This window comes from Gadus chalcogrammus, chromosome 14 (assembly GCF_026213295.1).
Source record: "Gadus chalcogrammus isolate NIFS_2021 chromosome 14, NIFS_Gcha_1.0, whole genome shotgun sequence".
Lineage (NCBI taxonomy): Eukaryota > Metazoa > Chordata > Actinopteri > Gadiformes > Gadidae > Gadus > Gadus chalcogrammus.
In genome coordinates, this window is record NC_079425.1 from 17,727,049 (window position 1) to 17,744,968 (window position 17,920).

Consider the following 17,920-nt stretch of genomic DNA (forward strand, 5'->3'; position numbering starts at 1 on the left):
GAAAATTGCCACCAACCTTTTCGGCGACCTGCTCACCAGGAATACCAAAGTCATAGACAAAGTTGAAAACTTATTTTCTATCAGGGTCTGAGCTATAGGCGTACAAATCCGGATTAATAATAACACCTAAACCCTTGAATAACAATAGGTATCCAAAGATACTCTGTAAATACCTAATAACAATGCAAATACATTGTATTACAACCTCTATAGTGCTTCATTGTATTCAGTTTGGCTTTGGCCTTAGAGTTGCATGGGGAAGTTGCATTACTTGTAGGTCTTTGTTAATGGATTAGTAGAGCATTGGATAGAATTGGGCTAACTTCATATCATACATAATCTTTCCTTTTTTTTATTGCAATGACCCAGATCCTGCCTGTTTGCTCAGGTTGAGGACATAACCGTAGGCATCTTATGGCTTGTAGTTGCACTGCACTGTGGGAAATAATGAGGAACATGGCTACTTCAATGTTCAGATTATAATGTTTAAGCAAATTGTAAGTCTATTGTCTACTACATTACCCCCATACCACATTGTACAGTACTAGCCATACAAAAGGTTTTTTGCTTTGGATCAAGGCCATATCACTAGAACCTATGGTGCAGGGAAAACCAACCAGTTTGCAGGAAACCAATATGAGCTCAGAAGCAAGAATGCTTGTCTGAAGAAAAATATGGTGGCCATTTCAGCCAATGCATATTCTGCCGTATTCCGTCGAATTTGAAATAATTGTTTTGGATACGAAACGTATATTGCAAATTCTACAATTTGTATTGCCGGTCAGGGTTGATTCAATACAGAGAAGTTAGACATCCTTTTTGCTTACCAATTTGTTACATTGTGGAGAAACACAATTGATTTGGATACGTTTGCTTCTTCAGTAGGAAATTGCAATAGCAGCCAAGATACTAGGCCCAGCCTAGCCTTCCCCTAACTATTTTCTAGGAATGTGTTCTAATGATCAAGCAGGCAGAACTTCTTTTCAGGCTTAGTTTAAATGTCAATACATCTGGTTTTGATTGCTATAATAATAAGCCCATTCAATTCTTTGGCTGTGTCCGTTTTCATTAAGAATTGTATGTACCGCTGCCACGGTCAGTGACATTAATTCTTAGCACTACATTCATATTTGAAGCCATTTCTCTGACCACGGCCGCAAGCTTAGGTTCTTATAATTTGCATTCCACGAATTGTCCATCAGCCCTACACACATCCCCCACCCACACCCATTATTTCCCTGCCTTTTGTACGAATCTGAAAAAACACTTAAATATGAAACCTCATTAGAATGCACAAGAACCTCGACACAAACACGGCGGCATTCTCCTTGTGGCTGGAGATATGGTGATTAAATCATGTATAATGCATTCACACCAAATTGATATCCAAGAGAAACCCAGGGGCCGGTCTATGCGAGCTTGATGGATAATGAGACTTGATGAGATGGAATTAGGCAGCCAGTAATGATCTTATAATGTAATGCAAAAATGGATTGTGGATTGAGAGCACACGCTTGCCAGTCATATATATATATATATATATATATATATAATATATATACACACACACGTATACATATCTTGTATATATATAAATATATCTTACATTACACATCTTCCCTGGTCTCTTTGTTTTCTTGTGGGCGTAGCAACTGCAACCCAGCATCACGTGTTACTTAACAACAGGTGAGGCAGCGAGTGGGAGGCTGGGAAGTGGGGGCATGGCGGGTGAGAAGAGAGAGGCAACACAATGAATGAGCTAATCATATGAGAGAGAAGGAGAGGGAGAGAGAGAGAGAGAACGATGGGGCAAGTAAGATAACGATAAGCCGGGGGAGACAGTGTGTGGGGGAAGGGCATCCTCAACACAGAGAGAGAGAGAGAGAGAGAGAGAGAGAGAGAGAGAGAGAGAGAGAGAGAGAGAGAGAGAGAGAGAGAGAGAGAGAGAGAGTTCAGAACAGGCAAGCGAATGAGTGAATACGTGTTGAGATGAGGAACGGGAGGGGGGGGGAGGGAGGGGGGCACATGGGGTTTGCAAATGATTGATTGTGTGAGAGAGTGAGAAAGAGCGAGAGCTGGAGTGAACAGTGATTCGGAGAGGATGGAAAGGATGGCAGAGAGACACCGACAGCCATAGAGAAGACAGACAGTGGATAAAGGATAAATAACTATTCACCAGTGGGCTTCATTATGACTCTATCATTATCATAATAAAGAGGCTCCTCTCCTCAAAGCTAGGGCTGTCTATTATTCATTTGCAGCCAATCAAATCTTCAGCCTCCAGAAATGAGCTTCATCATCTTTCTCAGGCGTTTTGCCTTGACAGTATATCGCGGCATCCCTCCCTCCCTTGCACAACCCTCCCTCCTACTCTCCCTCCCCTCCCTCCCTCACTCTCCAGCCTCCCTCTCCACCATCCCTTCCTTCTACTCTCCCTCTGCACTCTCCCACCTCCCTCTACTGCCCTCCCTCCCTCCCTGTCCTCCATCCCTCCGACTCTCCATACCACCTCTCCCTCACTCACTCTCCTTCCTCCCTTTCCACCCCCCCCCCCCTCATCCAAAGTAGCATATAGCACTATAATAACCTTGCTCGTACCTTCCCTCTCTCTTGGTTTGTTAATAACAAAAGTGTGCATTATAATTTATTTAAATGTTAATAAGTAAGTTGGTGCTAGGCTTTAAACGTGTCTGCACATTTGTGCGTCTATGTGTGCGAACGTGTGTGTGTGCGAGTGCGAGTGTGAGTGTGTTTGTGTGTGTGTGTGTGTGTGTGTGTGTGTGTGTACACAATTCAGATTTTACATTCATGCGCATATTAGACCTCAATACTCTGCGTTGCAATTTTCTTTCCTTTTTTAGAGAGGGAGCATGAAGCAGAAAACAAGCTGAGAGAGGAGGCAGAACAAAAGAACAGAGAGACATGTAGAGATAGACTAGAAGTAATAAGGAGAAAGGGCGACAAGCAGAGAGAATAAGAGGCGAGATATTAACACGGAGAGACTAGCAGAGAATGAAAGAGATGTAGAGAGAGATTAGCATAGAGTTACAGGAGAGAACATTGTGGACAGAGAAACTAGCAGAGAGAATAGGGAGAGAATAACTGGCAGAGAGAATAGGGAGAGAATAACTGGCAGAGAGAATGAGAAGAGAGAGAATGGCATTGACACTGAGGAGAGAGACTAGCATAGAGATGGAGGAGAGAGAGACTGGACGAGAGAATGAGAAGAGAGAGACCAGCAGGGAGACCGAGAAGAGAGACCAGCAGAGAGACAGAGGAGAGAGAGACTGGCAGAGAGAATAAAAGAGAGACCAGCAGGGACCAAGGAGAGAGACTAGGAGAGAGAATGAGAGGAGAGAGACTAGGAGAGAGAATGAGAGGAGAGAGACTAGCAGAAAGACTTGCAGAGATAATGAGGAGAGTGACAAGCAGAGCAAATGAGGATAGAGAGACTAGCATAGAGAATGAGTGACTGGCAGAGAGAATGAGGAGGGAGAGACTGGCAGAGAGAATGAGGAGAGAGAGACTGCCAGAGAGAATGAGGAGGGAGAGACTGGCAGAGAGAATGAGGAGAGAGAGACTGGCAGAGAGAATGAGGAGAGAGAGACTGGCAGAGAGAATGAGGAGATAGAGTGAGACAGAGACAAACACACTGTGTGATGACAGAACTGCTGGCAGCATGTTTGTACATGAAGCCGCGGGCAAATTAATCACAGGGCGCTCTCCAACTCCATTTAAATGCTAATGCAGTATAAAAGGTACACACCACATATATTTGCGCGGCATTTCTGAGGCTCTGGAAATTCATCCCAACATGCCTCCCGATGAATATTTCACCCAAACATGGTTCCTGCTGATCAATATCAAGGTGTGAAGGTACAGAGAAGGTTGGATTCTCCTTGATAAACCAAAACATGGTGTGCTTGCACAGACAAAAGAGACGTTTTGCCACCCCAAAAAAAGTGCTGCATTGGGTTTCTTTCACCCCAGTATGCGCAGGGTGCTCAGTCATACGTCTTATTGAAAATATTTAGTATCTGTAAAATATAGGTGTTTGGCTCTATCGCATTGATTTCAAGATTAACCGGTTCAAAGCTTGTTCAATATTGCTGCATTCTTCGCCGTCTGCCAATCAGTGTCTGTTGCTGCTTTAAAACTCAACCTCTCGTGAAAAAACATTTGTTTAAGTTAGCCTCCTTACTTTGAAACCCATCTGTCCTGTTTGTCCGTTTCTCCCTGTGCCTTTTTCTTGCTGCTATTAGAGTACTTTCACAACATATATATATATTTATGTGATGTCAACCACACTTCCTTCCTGCAGCCCACCACTGCTGGAGCAAGAGAGAAGACAGGTCTTCCAGTTCACGTCTTGGTAAACAAAGAGGCCCAGAGACATATTATCGAGGCAGGGTCTGCTTAATCTCCGGATATAAACACAGTGCACTACAGAGTTTGTTGAGGCAGTTTAGGCATCCTTGTCTTTGAAGTAGCTTGAGAGACGGCGCAGGGCTTGTTTAATAATGCCTGCCAGACCTGGCTGGGGGTAGACGCACCTGTCTCAGAGGGAGGGGGTGGAGAGAGAGGGGGGGGGGGGGGGGGACAGAGAGGGATACAGAGAGACAGAGAGAAAAATAACAAGGTAGGGCAAGACAGAGAGAGAGGAAGACAGTAAGACAGCCAAGTGGGCATTGAGAAGCCAATTATAAAAAATAAAAAGGTTGAGAGGGGGGATTATTGAGAGAGAAGAACTGGACGCTCCTAGACCGTAAACGGTCAGCAGCTCACATGGTCTCCAAGCGCTCTCAGCTAAATGGCGCCAACGTCGAGAGGGAAATAAAGGTCTAATAAAAATAGTGATCATAAGATTGATTGATTGATGGGTGGTGGGAGGGGTAGGAGGGCTCGGTGGTATGGAAGTATGCAAGTTGTGCACACCTAGATGCCACTAATTGGATGAAGAGCTGGCACAGATAAACTCTCCTGTCTTAAAAAAACATCTGCACATCTGCAAGAAGAGAACAGTCCAAATGAGTAACCAGAAGTAAAATAGATAAGAGGAGAGGGAGGCACTCTGATTTTAACCCATCTATCATGGTCGGTCAGTAAAGAAACGGATTAACTGAAAGACCATTTCATGATGTTCGGATCAATAATATACAAAGTTATCAGAGGGATTGGAGACACGAGAGGATGGATACGAGGAGAGGAGCAGAGATCCCATGGTGTTGATGGAGAGGCTGCGGACCAATTCCTCCTCATACTGATGCACTTTGCTTCATGCAACGCGTTGGCTTCAATTTGACAGAATAATGTGGATCGGTCAACAAAAATCACACTGTGATGGGTTTCAGTTCATATCATAAATATGGACGCAGGACGCAGTCAGCCATTGGTTTACACACAACCGTTCTGAGGGTGTAGACTTACCTTCTACAGAGTGACCCACTCGGCATTGCAAGCGATTTTTGCAACCGATGGAGGAAACTCACTCATATTCAATTCTAAATAACCTTTATTGAAATAGAACTCTCAACCAGGACTTGGAGATACATACCCTAGCCACTGAGACCATAACCGAACAAAGAAAGGTTTTGCATTGCAAGAAATGAATCCCATTTCTTCTGCTGACATAGAACGGTGGAAGTCACTCTGCCACGACCTACCGCAAACCAGCTTAAAGGCGACATATATACCATGGCTAATCACACTCACACCTGGTGGTATAATTGCGCATTTCCATCGGTGGGTGCGCTTTGGCCCGCCTCAGCCTAGTAGTGAAGGTGCGGTTTGGCCCAGCTCAGTTACGGCGACAGTACTATGGTACGGCGGGTTTCAGCCGGATGGCAAAAGCCGCGGCAGCTACGTAAGCATAGCGACCTCATAGCAGCCCGACTACTTGGCACCCTTTCAGACGTCTCAATACCCCAACGGAGGAGTACTGCGAGACGATTACGGCTCATCACGGCTCAGTCCGGACCCCGCCCACTTTTGGTGGTGGAAACGCGAACCGCGCCCCACCTTTGCATACCGAACCGAACCACAGCCTCCGGTGGAAATGCACCATTATATGTCACCTTTAAGGAAGTTAGCGGAGCTACATGCTAGTCTCTCCTTCATGGCTTCACAAACAGACGGAACAATGTGTACATAAACAGGTGCTTATGGATACAATGTCTACATACATGCATTGCAACCATTGAGGGCTTAGGGATGCAAGAAATACCAACCAACTCTACTCTTGGGTAGCTGAATCTGTTGAATAGATATATCTCTCTAACTTAGATTAAAAAAGATATATTAACAGCTATTTTCAATGAGATGTGTGATTCTTTTAATAAACCACCACATTCACTAAACGTAAATAAACCAACTACATTCCAATGGAGTCAATCACAATAAAACATGCACACACGCATGAGACCCACATGCACGCACGCATGAGACCCACATGCACGCACGCACGCGCACACACACACACACACACACACACACACACACACACACACACACACACACACACACACACACACACACACACACACACACACACACACACACACACACACACACACACACACACACACACACACACACACACACACGCTCCATGAGCCTCACCTAGGCTGGTGGGCTTGATGAGCTCATCCAGCAGGTCGTAGAAGGGCAGCCTCTGCAGCTTGACGTCGGGGTGCAGTGGGTGCAGGGAGGCCGAGGCGGGCAGGTGGTGGTGCGGCGGCAGGCCGCTCAGCTCATGCTTCCCGGGGCCCAGCAGGGTAAGCGGCAGGAGTGCGGCCGGCGACGGGGCCCCGCCTAGCCCCTCGTAGGCCAGCTGGGAGAGGCCGGCGGGCAGGGCCGCCGCGCCCCCTCCCCCGGGCCCGGAGCCCGGGCGGTGCGGCACGGGCGGGGCCAGCTCCGAGGGGGACACCATCTTGGCGGGGAAGCGGCGTCTGTACAGCTCCTTGATCTTCACGTGCACGGCGGGGCCGCAGCCGGCCTTCAGCAGGTGCAGGGCCTTGGTCAGCAGCTCGTGCTTGCGTCCGTGCTTGTTGCGCCCGGCGTAGCCCAGCAGTACCTGCAGCTCCGACACGCGCAGGCTCATCACCATTTGCTGGAGCAGGGATAGATAGGGAGGAGGGCAGTGCTCAGTCAGTCTATTAAGCAGGAGGCATGGCGGATGATGGGTCCTCCTCGCCACCTTTTCATTAAGGTACTGGTGGCTGTCTGACCTGAACGGGTCCAACGTTTGCTCTCATATTTGTATCAGTAAAATTAGACCAGCTAAGCATTGTTTTAAGGTACCCCTGCCACATGGTCAAGTCTATCCAAAGTATTCATTTTGGACCCTACTTGATGTGGCAGTATTCCCTCTTCCAGAGGTTCTCTGTGGTCTATCCATGTAGAGAGGCTTCTAATAAAGCTTAGGCAAATATGATAGAGAATTAGGGAATATGAACATAGAGTATCAAGATTAAACCGTTTCCTTTATTCACAAAGCACTGGGGAAATGACATCCCTATGTTCTGTTGAACCGCTGATGCTGGATGTGTGATGAATAGGAGAAAGAAGGAGGTCGGAGCCACAGCATGAGACCACCGATCAGTCTCTTGAATGAAAGAGAAGCTGGAACACACTGAGGTCCAATCAGCCGAACTTGCTTCACCAAACATACTCTCGATTTGTCAGTCATCCTTATCTCTCACTCTGTCTCTGTTCTTTCTCCATCTCCCTATCGCAACCCCCCCCCCCCTCCCCTTTCCCTCTCTACCGCATTCCCTCCATTTCTCTACGGCACTCCTTCTGTATCTTCTTCCATTCCCTTGCTCATCATCTCTCTCTCAGTCTCTCTCTCCCTCCCTCACACATGGATCCCAGAAGAGAACACATGTCAATACATGCATGTCAATATGTGCATCAGATGACTTGCTGGTGTTTTTATGACAACGTGACAGACACACGGATATGGCTAATGGAATCTCAGATAAGACACAACCCCCCATCAGGGCCCTACCCTAGACAGGGTTTTGGGTTGTGTTTGTTTATCTCAGTGTATATCTCCATGTGTGTATGTTTGGGCACGGCTAAAGGGAGGGGTACACTGAACCACAGCTGACCACACAGTCCCAGACAGTCTTGGGTGGATGTTGATGTAAATGCTGCCCTGACAGCAGCCACTGTTAACGGTAAAAAATACTATAAATACTACGTTGTGAGAGTCGAAACGTTGTGTAGACTACGTTGTGTAGACTGAAAAAATAAATACAGAGCCGACAGGCAAACACACGCACACGCGAACATACGCGAGCACACTCACACGAAACATCAACATGCAAACAGATACATCCATAACACACAGACAAGGTTTCTGATGAATAAAGAAAAACTAATTATAATCGCTAAGCATTTAGCCTGACAAACAACACAAGACATATCCCAACACTGACACCATTGTCTGGAGGCATCTCCCAAGGGGTAGGTGAAAAGCCGTATGCATTAAACATTCAAACTAAAAGTCTTCAGGTGGGATCGGGGGACGGGAGGCCAGGGATTGCAGCAGCCATCTGGGCAGCAAGCTGCCAACCGCACCGGCTGTAGCACGACCACAGATACCCATACATCACTCTCACTGATGAGATGGAAACCAAATAGCACAGACTGACAGGACGGGAGATTTGAGGACCTTCAGGATGTAATTATGGTATGATTGGGATCGTTTAACATTCTTCTGGCTCCAATGCATGTGGTGGATGGAGCAGGTAGAAGGAGAAGGAAAAACACCATGATATTATGGTTCTATATATATCTGACCGAGAAATACACCTGCTGGCGACAGAAATGGCCGGTTCTATGAAATATGGATGAGGTGGAGGTGGGGGTTGGGATGGAAACGAAAAGAAGGAAAAGCACAATAATGATAGGGGCCGCCCTCCTTCTCTCGCACGCACACACGCACACACAATTTGCATATACACACAAACACTGGCTCACATGAAAGCACATTCCCAAAGTCACACACCTAAACACACACACACCTAAACACACGCACGCACGCACGCACACACACACACACACACACACACACACACACACACACACACACACACACACACACACACACACACACACACACACACACACACACACACACACACACACACACACACACACACACACACACACAGAAAGACTGCATCTTCTACGCCCATGAATGCAAGCAAACACAAAGGAGCAGCCATCCACCACACTACAGATGGGATACATTTCTGTAGACAGAGGAGGAGAAAAAAAAGAGGAAAAATCTACAGCAAGATAACAGTAGAATCTGGAGAAAGAGGACCTACCCTCTGACGAGACAGAGAAACTAACACACAGACCCTGACACAAGATTAATATCCACACAAAACACGGACAGTACAGACAAATTACCTCATTGGGACATAATAATTATAATAATGATAATATACGATTCCTATAGCGCTTATCAAAGCACCTGAAGGCACTTTACAGGTCAACATGAGGCAAAGATACAAACTGAGAGGAATGAAAAAGGAGTGTGGTGGGATAAGCTGACCTTAGCCACAGTATGCCTTTCCTATATTCTCCCGCTCTAAACTACAACCCTGTTGTATTTCCTATAGACCAGGAGCCTGCTGCTCTGTATAGGAGCTGGAAAGCTGAATGTGCTATCCCATGATGAGAGAGGGACTATCAACTGCCTCCAAGCAGAGTCCACACCTCATTTCTGACAGCCACAGAGAACCTCCTGTGCGGTCACGGCTGTTAGGCGTAATGCTACCATTCACACCTTTCATTTCCCGGAAATGACATGTTACCTTTTCGCCAGAATAACCTCAGTTTGAAAATAATATCTGGCCAATTTTCAGATTTTGCCTTGATCACTAGAAAGAGAGCCAAACAGCCGATAACGAAGTGGACTTTCCTGGGAATTACCAATTAATTTGGGATGGGACTGTTTCATTAACTCATTCACTAAATACCATGGTATAGGGCTTACAGTTTGGTAAGTAAACCACAGAGTATGATTGACTGACATTTTTATCAAAGCCATGAAACAAATATTACAGCAAATATATTTTGCCAATCCCTGAGGCAGTGGACTGATGAAAGTTAAAGTGCAAGTTTAAATATAATTTAAAAAGGTTCCACCTCACAAGAAAGTTAAGGCTACAGAGAACCACTACTAGAATAACAAATCAAATCGAACAATCCAAGAGCAACTTCAATCAATTCTAGTTTCCTTGTAATACAATGAATGACCAAAGTTATATATTGATGAACAAATTCCACCTTTAATAAATCTGTATCTTAGGTTTTAACAGGGACCTTTGTGTGGTCACTTTATCTCTAGATGTCAAAAATAAACTTTGGCCGGGCACCGATGTTGCAGATATAGCAGACAGAACATGGCTAGCGGGGAGAGCAAGGGTATGCATGTGCATTTACTTTCCAAAATTCAAGTGAAGTGCTGGTGAGGGGAATGGAAGGCAGTATCCTGTAGGGCTTCACTTCCCTTCCCTTCCCTTGTTGCCTGCACTGGCTCAACTGCTTGAAAAAAATGCTGGAGAGGTCCTCAAGTGCGGATTTCTTGGCTAGAGGAGAGTTGTTGTTTTCATCCCTTAATAGCAGGAGGTGGACAAGCGGTCCTCTCTCACTAATCTTAGCACCTTTACCTTTCTCATAGATCTGAAAAAGAGTAGGGCAACAATGTAATTTTTTTAAAAGACACTACATCTAAGACACACAAAACTGAAAACAAAGCTGACAATGAAACACAGAAACTTAATATGGCAGGATCCCCCTAACTGTTTTGTTATTTTGGTATTCAAGCACATCGCTTCAGATTGCCGTTTTGTGAATGCTTGCCCTCTCTCAAACAGGGCTATTCAGGAGTGCCAGCTTTGAGCCATTTGCTCTTTTTCATGTGGTCGCTAGTCAACACTCAAAACCAAATCAGTTTGAAGATAAAGGCTATGCTTTAAATAAGAAGAGAAATTATCAAAACACACTAAAGCACCGTATCATATCATTCATCGTTCAAAATCAGGGATTTTTGAAGTTGGCCATCACTGCAGGTGATTTGTAGCTTTCATCAAGGGGCTTATTATGGATTAGCAACAAACATTTAAATAAATCAGACCCTTTATGGTTAAAAACAAAACAAAAACAGCGACAAACAAATCCAAGTGAAAGTGTATTTTGAGGCTGGGCCAACATTTACTTGAACTTATTTATATAAAAATACATTTAGCATTCTGAACTGACGGTACACTAGTGATTCTGAAGTGCGAACACTAACACATATTGTTTTATCGGATTATAGTCTTCTATTGCATTTTGCAGTTATGGACCATTATTTCGAAGGATAAGATAGATGATTTAAATTACCTGTGGATTTTATGGTTTGAGGTGATCCACGGCTTTCTCCATGATCTTTGAGAAAATAAGCCCTCTTTCTGCGAAGTTGAGGGGGGCTTTTGAAGCATGGGTCCAGAGCTGTGATCACCAGCAGGGCTTCTTCTCCTGTGTCAGGAGACTTGACACAGAGGTCCTGGAGGATGGTGCTCTTCATGCTCCCGCGCTGGGGGAGTCATCCTCATCGGGTGTCAAGCTCTTTTCAATCATGCTTTTCAGTGGAAAAATCTGTGAGGTTTTGGGGTCTCAAGCCCTCTGAAGCCAACACAGCGGGGGCGGTTGGGCTATGGGGAAAATTGGAGTTACCCTGAGCACTTGGTCCAGCAGGCGACTATCATAGTTTGTCTTTGGACCCAAGGGTTGGCCAGGTTTAGCGTATTCGGGGAGACCGTTTATGAGGTGGCAGAGTGAGCTTTTTTCCACCGAAATGTCCATGTGGATGCATTGTTGGCCACTACTGCTATTGCCATCTTTATGGGGTTCCACCCCGGTCATTATTCGCATCTCATTGCCATCCAAAATAACCACAAGCTGAACATACCTCGACAATAATCATCTTTACACTGCCAAGCTGGTTCGGCCGCTGCTTGGCATGCCGGCAATTTCAATGTCTTGCCTACGTAAAACCGAGGGGGTAAAACCCCCCGTCTTCATGGAACCACATTTCTTGGTTCACTGGACACTGGAAATCGCAATTGTGCGATTTCTTGAGGGTAATTTTTCCTAGGTCGCATACGCATTGGGCAGTAGTTGGAAGGACAACCCTCGTCAGAGGTTTGATTTTAGGTCTTGTTCTGTGCATAATACGAGGGATGGTAAGGATCACTACTGGAAGTTATAGAGCGGCTGTATGCTATATATACGCTATTCTGTCTGACAGTAGGAAATAAATTGTCATTATTTTTAGGTAGAGATTTTTTGTTATAGAAAGAGAAGAGCAAATAGATGGTTAGTTTGAAAAATATGTCGAGGGAATGGTTGTAAAAAACAACAACTATGCAATAAAAACATTTTACATTTGATTTCAGGTGAGATGAAAAAAATAAAATGGGTGCAAACAAATTTGTTAGGGTGCTACCAAATAAAAAGTTAGTGCCCCCAGTGCCACCAGTAGAATATGGTTGAGAGGAATTGGGGGAAAGGAACTTTGGCCTTGACTCCCTGAAGTCCATGAACCGCGACATGGAGGAGAAAGGGATTGTACTCCAGGAGCTGAGCTGACGGATTTGCCGCCGAGCTCCCAGCTGCCGGAAAGCTTCGGCCGCAGTTCAGCTCCCGGAGTGCACCGCCGGAGCTGCCAGACTGCCGCCGAAGCTTCAGCGGCGGCCAGGCGGCTTTGACGGTGGCCAGACAGCTCCGGGAGTACAATCCCCTTCTCCTCCATGTCTCCTCCTCCGGACTGCCGCCAAAGCTTCGGCGGCAGTCCGGCAGAGAAAGGGATTGTACTCCCGGAGCTTAGCTACAGGGCTGCCGCCGAATTTCCCCCGCCGGAGCTCCTCGTCCACAAAATCTTGAAGTGGGAGGTAATATTCAACTGTGCCCCCTTCCTACGTAGGAGAGGGCACCGAAACAGACTCGCTCGTTTAGTGTAGTCGGGGTACTTTCCAAATCCCAGGAAAAGTGTTGTTTTCATAATATGTCCCCTGTTGGAACCTAAACGAGGATAGCCACCAGCCTAGCACAGGTCATTACATTGGCAAAAATCCAGAGAGAACTATAAATCATTGGTGTGTTTCAAAATCACAAATGAATGGATTTTGTGTGTTATTGACTAGAGACATTTGTCTCTAGTCAAAGCATACTGTGCAAGCATTTGGAAATGAAGTAAAAGGGGAGGAAGAGAAGGGGAGATAAGAGAATGGGACAATGGATGGGGGGGAGACACACACACAGAGAGAGAGAGAGAGAGAGAGAGAGAGAGAGAGAGAGAGAGAGAGAGAGAGAGAGAGAGAGAGAGAGAGAGAGAGAGAGAGAGAGAGAGAGAGAGAGAGAGAGAGAGAGAGAGCTCTGAGACTAAAATAAATGAAATTCTCCACAGCGCCAAGGAAAACACAGTAGAAGGGAGGAGCTGAGTGTGTGCTGGCACTGTGGGGGAGAATATGGGGCTATGAGGGAGGAAGGAAGGACACACTCGTCTGAGAAGTGACCAATGAAATTATTGTTATGTCTCAGTCAACAATGAATCCATGTTATTCATAGTGAGAATTTTCAGGGGGGAAATTAAAACCAGTAGTACTGAGTACTGAAATAATCACAAAGCTGCCTTTAGGGCTGTGCTCCAACAAAAGGAAGTACTTAAAAAAAAGATTTTGATTTGCTTTGAGGAAATTATCCTTAGCAGCACCTTTCACTGTCTTAAGAAATCACGTTGTGTTCATTTATACCAGGAATTTGGGCATGTTTGATAAAAATGGGCAAATTGAAATCGGCACATTTTTCAATCCACAGTAGATAAGAATAATGTCTATGTATGTTTTTAATTGTGGTGTATAAAGGTGTATATCGCAAAGCCTCCGCCAACTGCAATCCTGCCATTCTAGTTAGGAGTAAATGAGTAGGATGTTGATTGACGCTGGGACCTCAAATCACATAAAATGCCCCTCTTTGTTAATCTGTTTGCTAATGAGTCAAAACACTTAAAAGAGCTTAGCTACTAATTCAAAGCTCTGGAAGGTTTGAAAGGCTAAAGCTTAAGCAGCCGTGGATTGCTGTTAATGACCCAATAATAACAAAATATGTATTTTTTTCACCAATGCAATTTGACTTCTGTCTCGAGTTGGGTACCAAAATCAATCGTTTTCAAATTTCGGTACCTAAAAGGCTGAGAGCGCAACCGGTGGGTGGGAGTCATTCAAGTGGTGTCTAACAGTAAGGGCAATGGAGAGCCGAAAGCGGTCGCAATGTAGTTGCTTTACACTTTTACAAACTGGACGCAGACATATTGAAGTATATCTGTCTCATCGGACTTCGAAATAAAAAGCCATTGAATTTTAATCACTGAATATTTATGCATTGAAATAACGTATCAGATTTTTTTGCTGTAAAGATGCAAACTTCAATGTATACAATTTTACTTCCTATATTCTCAACATCCCCAAATTCAACATTCCAAATTCAGCTGCAAAATTCTATGCATGAAAGATGAAATTCATTTTTAACATCCGGGGACCAAAGGAAGAGCAATTGATCGTAGATGCTAGATCTAGTCAAGCAAAGAGCGTCCCTCGTTGGATCCCTGACTATGATGCGGTATGGCATGTGCAGAGAAGGTGCAGATATCATATGTCCAACAGCAATGACTGTGACACCGGGAAATAGAACCTTGAGTTGCTGAGGCAAAACGGTGGATATGCCTCTGTGGTGGCATAACGAAGGACCCATCAAGGCATCATCTCAGCCGGTTTCGTTGGACATGGCTAAAACCTGCTTAGCACATGCCTTCCCTCACCAGAGTCGGGTATCCAACGAATGACGCTCTTATTGCCGCTCGCTCTCCCTGCTCGACAGCGGTCTAGCACCTAGGATCGATTGCTCTTCCTTTGGTCCTCGGATGTTAACACTGAATTTCATTCATTGAATTTTGCAGCTGAACTTGGCATGTTGAAATTTGGGGACGTTTGAAATATTAAGTTGAATTTTACATCTGAATATTGTGTATTTTTATTTTTTAAAGTTTTTTTTTTTAAAGGTTTTAACTCTGAAAAATTCAGATACGTTATTTCAATGCATAAATAATCAGTGCTTATAATTGGCTTTTTATTTTCAAAATCGGATGAGACAGATATACTTCCATTATACAGACATTGATGCAGACAATGCTCCCTGAAATAGTTGTAACGTGAAATTTAAAGCTGACCAGGAACCTGGTCAAACACAATAACTAAAAGCCAAGGAATGTACCCTGTTTGATAGCCGTTAGTACACCTGCAGCCATCATTTGTCCCGGTCTTGATTGACATTAGCTCAGCCTTTTTTGGTATGTCCGAAACCAATAAGAACTGAATTGCATGCTATTTACAGGAGGGATATGACAGTATGGGACAGCATATAACTGAGACTCACGCACTAATATGTAAATTGCATAAGGTTACAATTTGCAATTTATTTATTTTTTTAACTACAGATTAGGGCCCGACCGATATTGATTTTTGAGTGCCGATGCCAATGCCGATTATTTTCAGAGAAAAATTACGATTACGATTTAATCGGCCCGACACTTTTGACGAATATGTGAATTGAATGCAGAACCTTTGAGTGTTTTAGAATACATTTACAGTCAAAAGTTAGTGTAATTTAAAATGTAAAATAAATAACTAACTCCCAATGTGCTGCGCTCGTGAGCAGTGACTAACACGTGTGTGCTGAGCAGTATGGTCTCACCCTTAGAGTCTACAGTATAACAAATTAACATGGCCTAGGACCTAAAGAAAAACAGGCACAACATGCTCAAACAATGCGCCTTGTGTACATTGGTGAGGTGAGCGCGCAGCTGCCTGAGCGAGCGTGCTTTCATGTTGTACGGTAAAAGTCAATCTCCTCTTTTTTACTCCAGCTGAAGTTGTTAGTTAGCTAGGCGAGTAGGAGCGCAATCTAGGGCTGTCAAAATTGCTCAAAAATGACATTCGAATGTTCGTTTGGAAAAAAATCACGAATTCGAACTATTCGAATATCTGGTTGCCTATTTTACGCAGTTGCCGTCAATATGTCAATAATGCGACAAAACCATGGTTCAAATTAGTGGGATATATATATATATCCTATAAACAGCCCAGTAACGGGGAGGCCTAATCATGAAAAGCCACAACTTTGTATCGCTTGCATTTCACCACCACACCTGCAAGCGCGCAAACTATAGTAATCTGAAGAAGACGCCCGCTTCTGAATGTTACAAAGTATGCTAGTGGTAACGTTCCTTGCTTTGCTTACCATTTATCGAGAAGGCCTATTAAAATCGATAAAGAAAAAAATGCATGTCGCCTACGTCTTCCACCATGCCAGCGAAAGGGCCAGCACTACGCACCGTTCGGATTCATGAAAATAAAATTGTCTCGGACTTTGCCGAGAACATTGCGTTATAGCAGCTTTCACCAGCCAGACTACTAGCTCCCTGAGCTCTACTTCGGATGCTTATTGAATGGCATAGCCGAGCTGGAATACCTATATCCAAGTACGGAAACCCCGAGGGGATAAAATACATTCGCTCTTCACAATACTAGTCTGTTACACTTGTACCGCGGGAGTGTTTTTTCAAATTTGGATATTATGAGGGACATCGCGAACAGACAGAGGCTCATTCACAAAGCAGATAGAGGCGCTTGTACCGCGGGAGTGTTTTTTCACATTCAAATATTAATTTTCACGTTTGAATTCGCGTTTTTGGATACATTTCGAACAAATATTTGAACTTCGAATATTCGTTGACAGCCCTAGCTAATCTGCAGGATACTAAGCGCAATAACATTTCTAAAAAATAAAAATAAAAAATCGGTTGTAATCGGCGTCTTTTTGGCAGATGTCGATTATTTTCAAAAAGGCTATAATCGGCCGATTAAATCGGCAGGCCGATGAATCGGTCGGGCCCTACTACAGATATATTATTATTGTTGTGGTAGATATTGACAGTTATCAGCTTGTCTTTCGTGTTGTTAACACTCTTGCTTTCAATGACGGGTCAGCCGGTCCCACTCTCAACCCATGATTAGGGGACACGTAGATAAAACATGATACTGTTACTACGAGAAATGGGATAGCTAAAGCTCATGTAGGTAAGATTCAAGAGTTGTAAAGAGAGAGAGAGAGAGCAGCGAAGAGCTCGATTTTGAAGTTAAAAAACCAAATGTTCCCCCAGCTCCCCACAAACATCCAAAACACACACACACACACACACACACACACACACACACACACACACACACACACACACACACACACACACACACACACACACACACACACACACACACACACACACACACACACACACACCTTAGAGCTGCAATCTTTGATGTTTTCTGAAGTGCTGTAATGAGAGGAGGCGAGGGGCGTGGCAGTGTGCTTGATATAACAAGACAGGCTGGAGCCCAAGTCACTTCTGGTTTACAGCTTTACTGGTTTATATCCAGGTCTGGTTCCGATTTTCCCTGGTTTAAACTTTAGGTCGGCTTTACTGATTAACTGATTTCGATTTTCACTGGTTTCCATCAAGCAAACTGGTTACGATTTTCACGGGTATTAGTCTTCACTAGTTTCCTAGGTCTTTACTCATTTACATGCTCAAGATCACTCACGGGTTTGTATCCAAATTAGTTTAGTACAGAACACTGTTTCACAGGGGAAGTTCAAACCATGAACTGAGTTTGCAAATTGCAGCTTAAAATTTTGCTGCTAGCACTTTTTGGACTGTCCCTATAAGATGCATTGGATGTTTATGCCGTTCCATCTGACATTTTAATCAAAAAATCAATTTGTTTTTAAGTTAAGTAGCTAACGA

The 17,920-nt window shown here is 44.4% G+C and overlaps 1 protein-coding gene across 2 annotated transcripts in view; it reads right to left on the reverse strand.

Moving 5' to 3' along the window:
• The window catches only part of LOC130402963 (E3 SUMO-protein ligase PIAS1-like), a 108,831-nt gene that overhangs the window by 16,750 nt on the left and 74,161 nt on the right, over positions 1 to 17,920 (reverse strand). For both annotated transcript variants that reach the window (XM_056607048.1, XM_056607050.1), the window contains one exon: positions 6,619 to 7,108. In XM_056607048.1, coding sequence (XP_056463023.1) covers positions 6,619 to 7,108 — 490 coding nt within the window. The remainder of the gene's footprint in view (positions 1 to 6,618; positions 7,109 to 17,920) is intronic.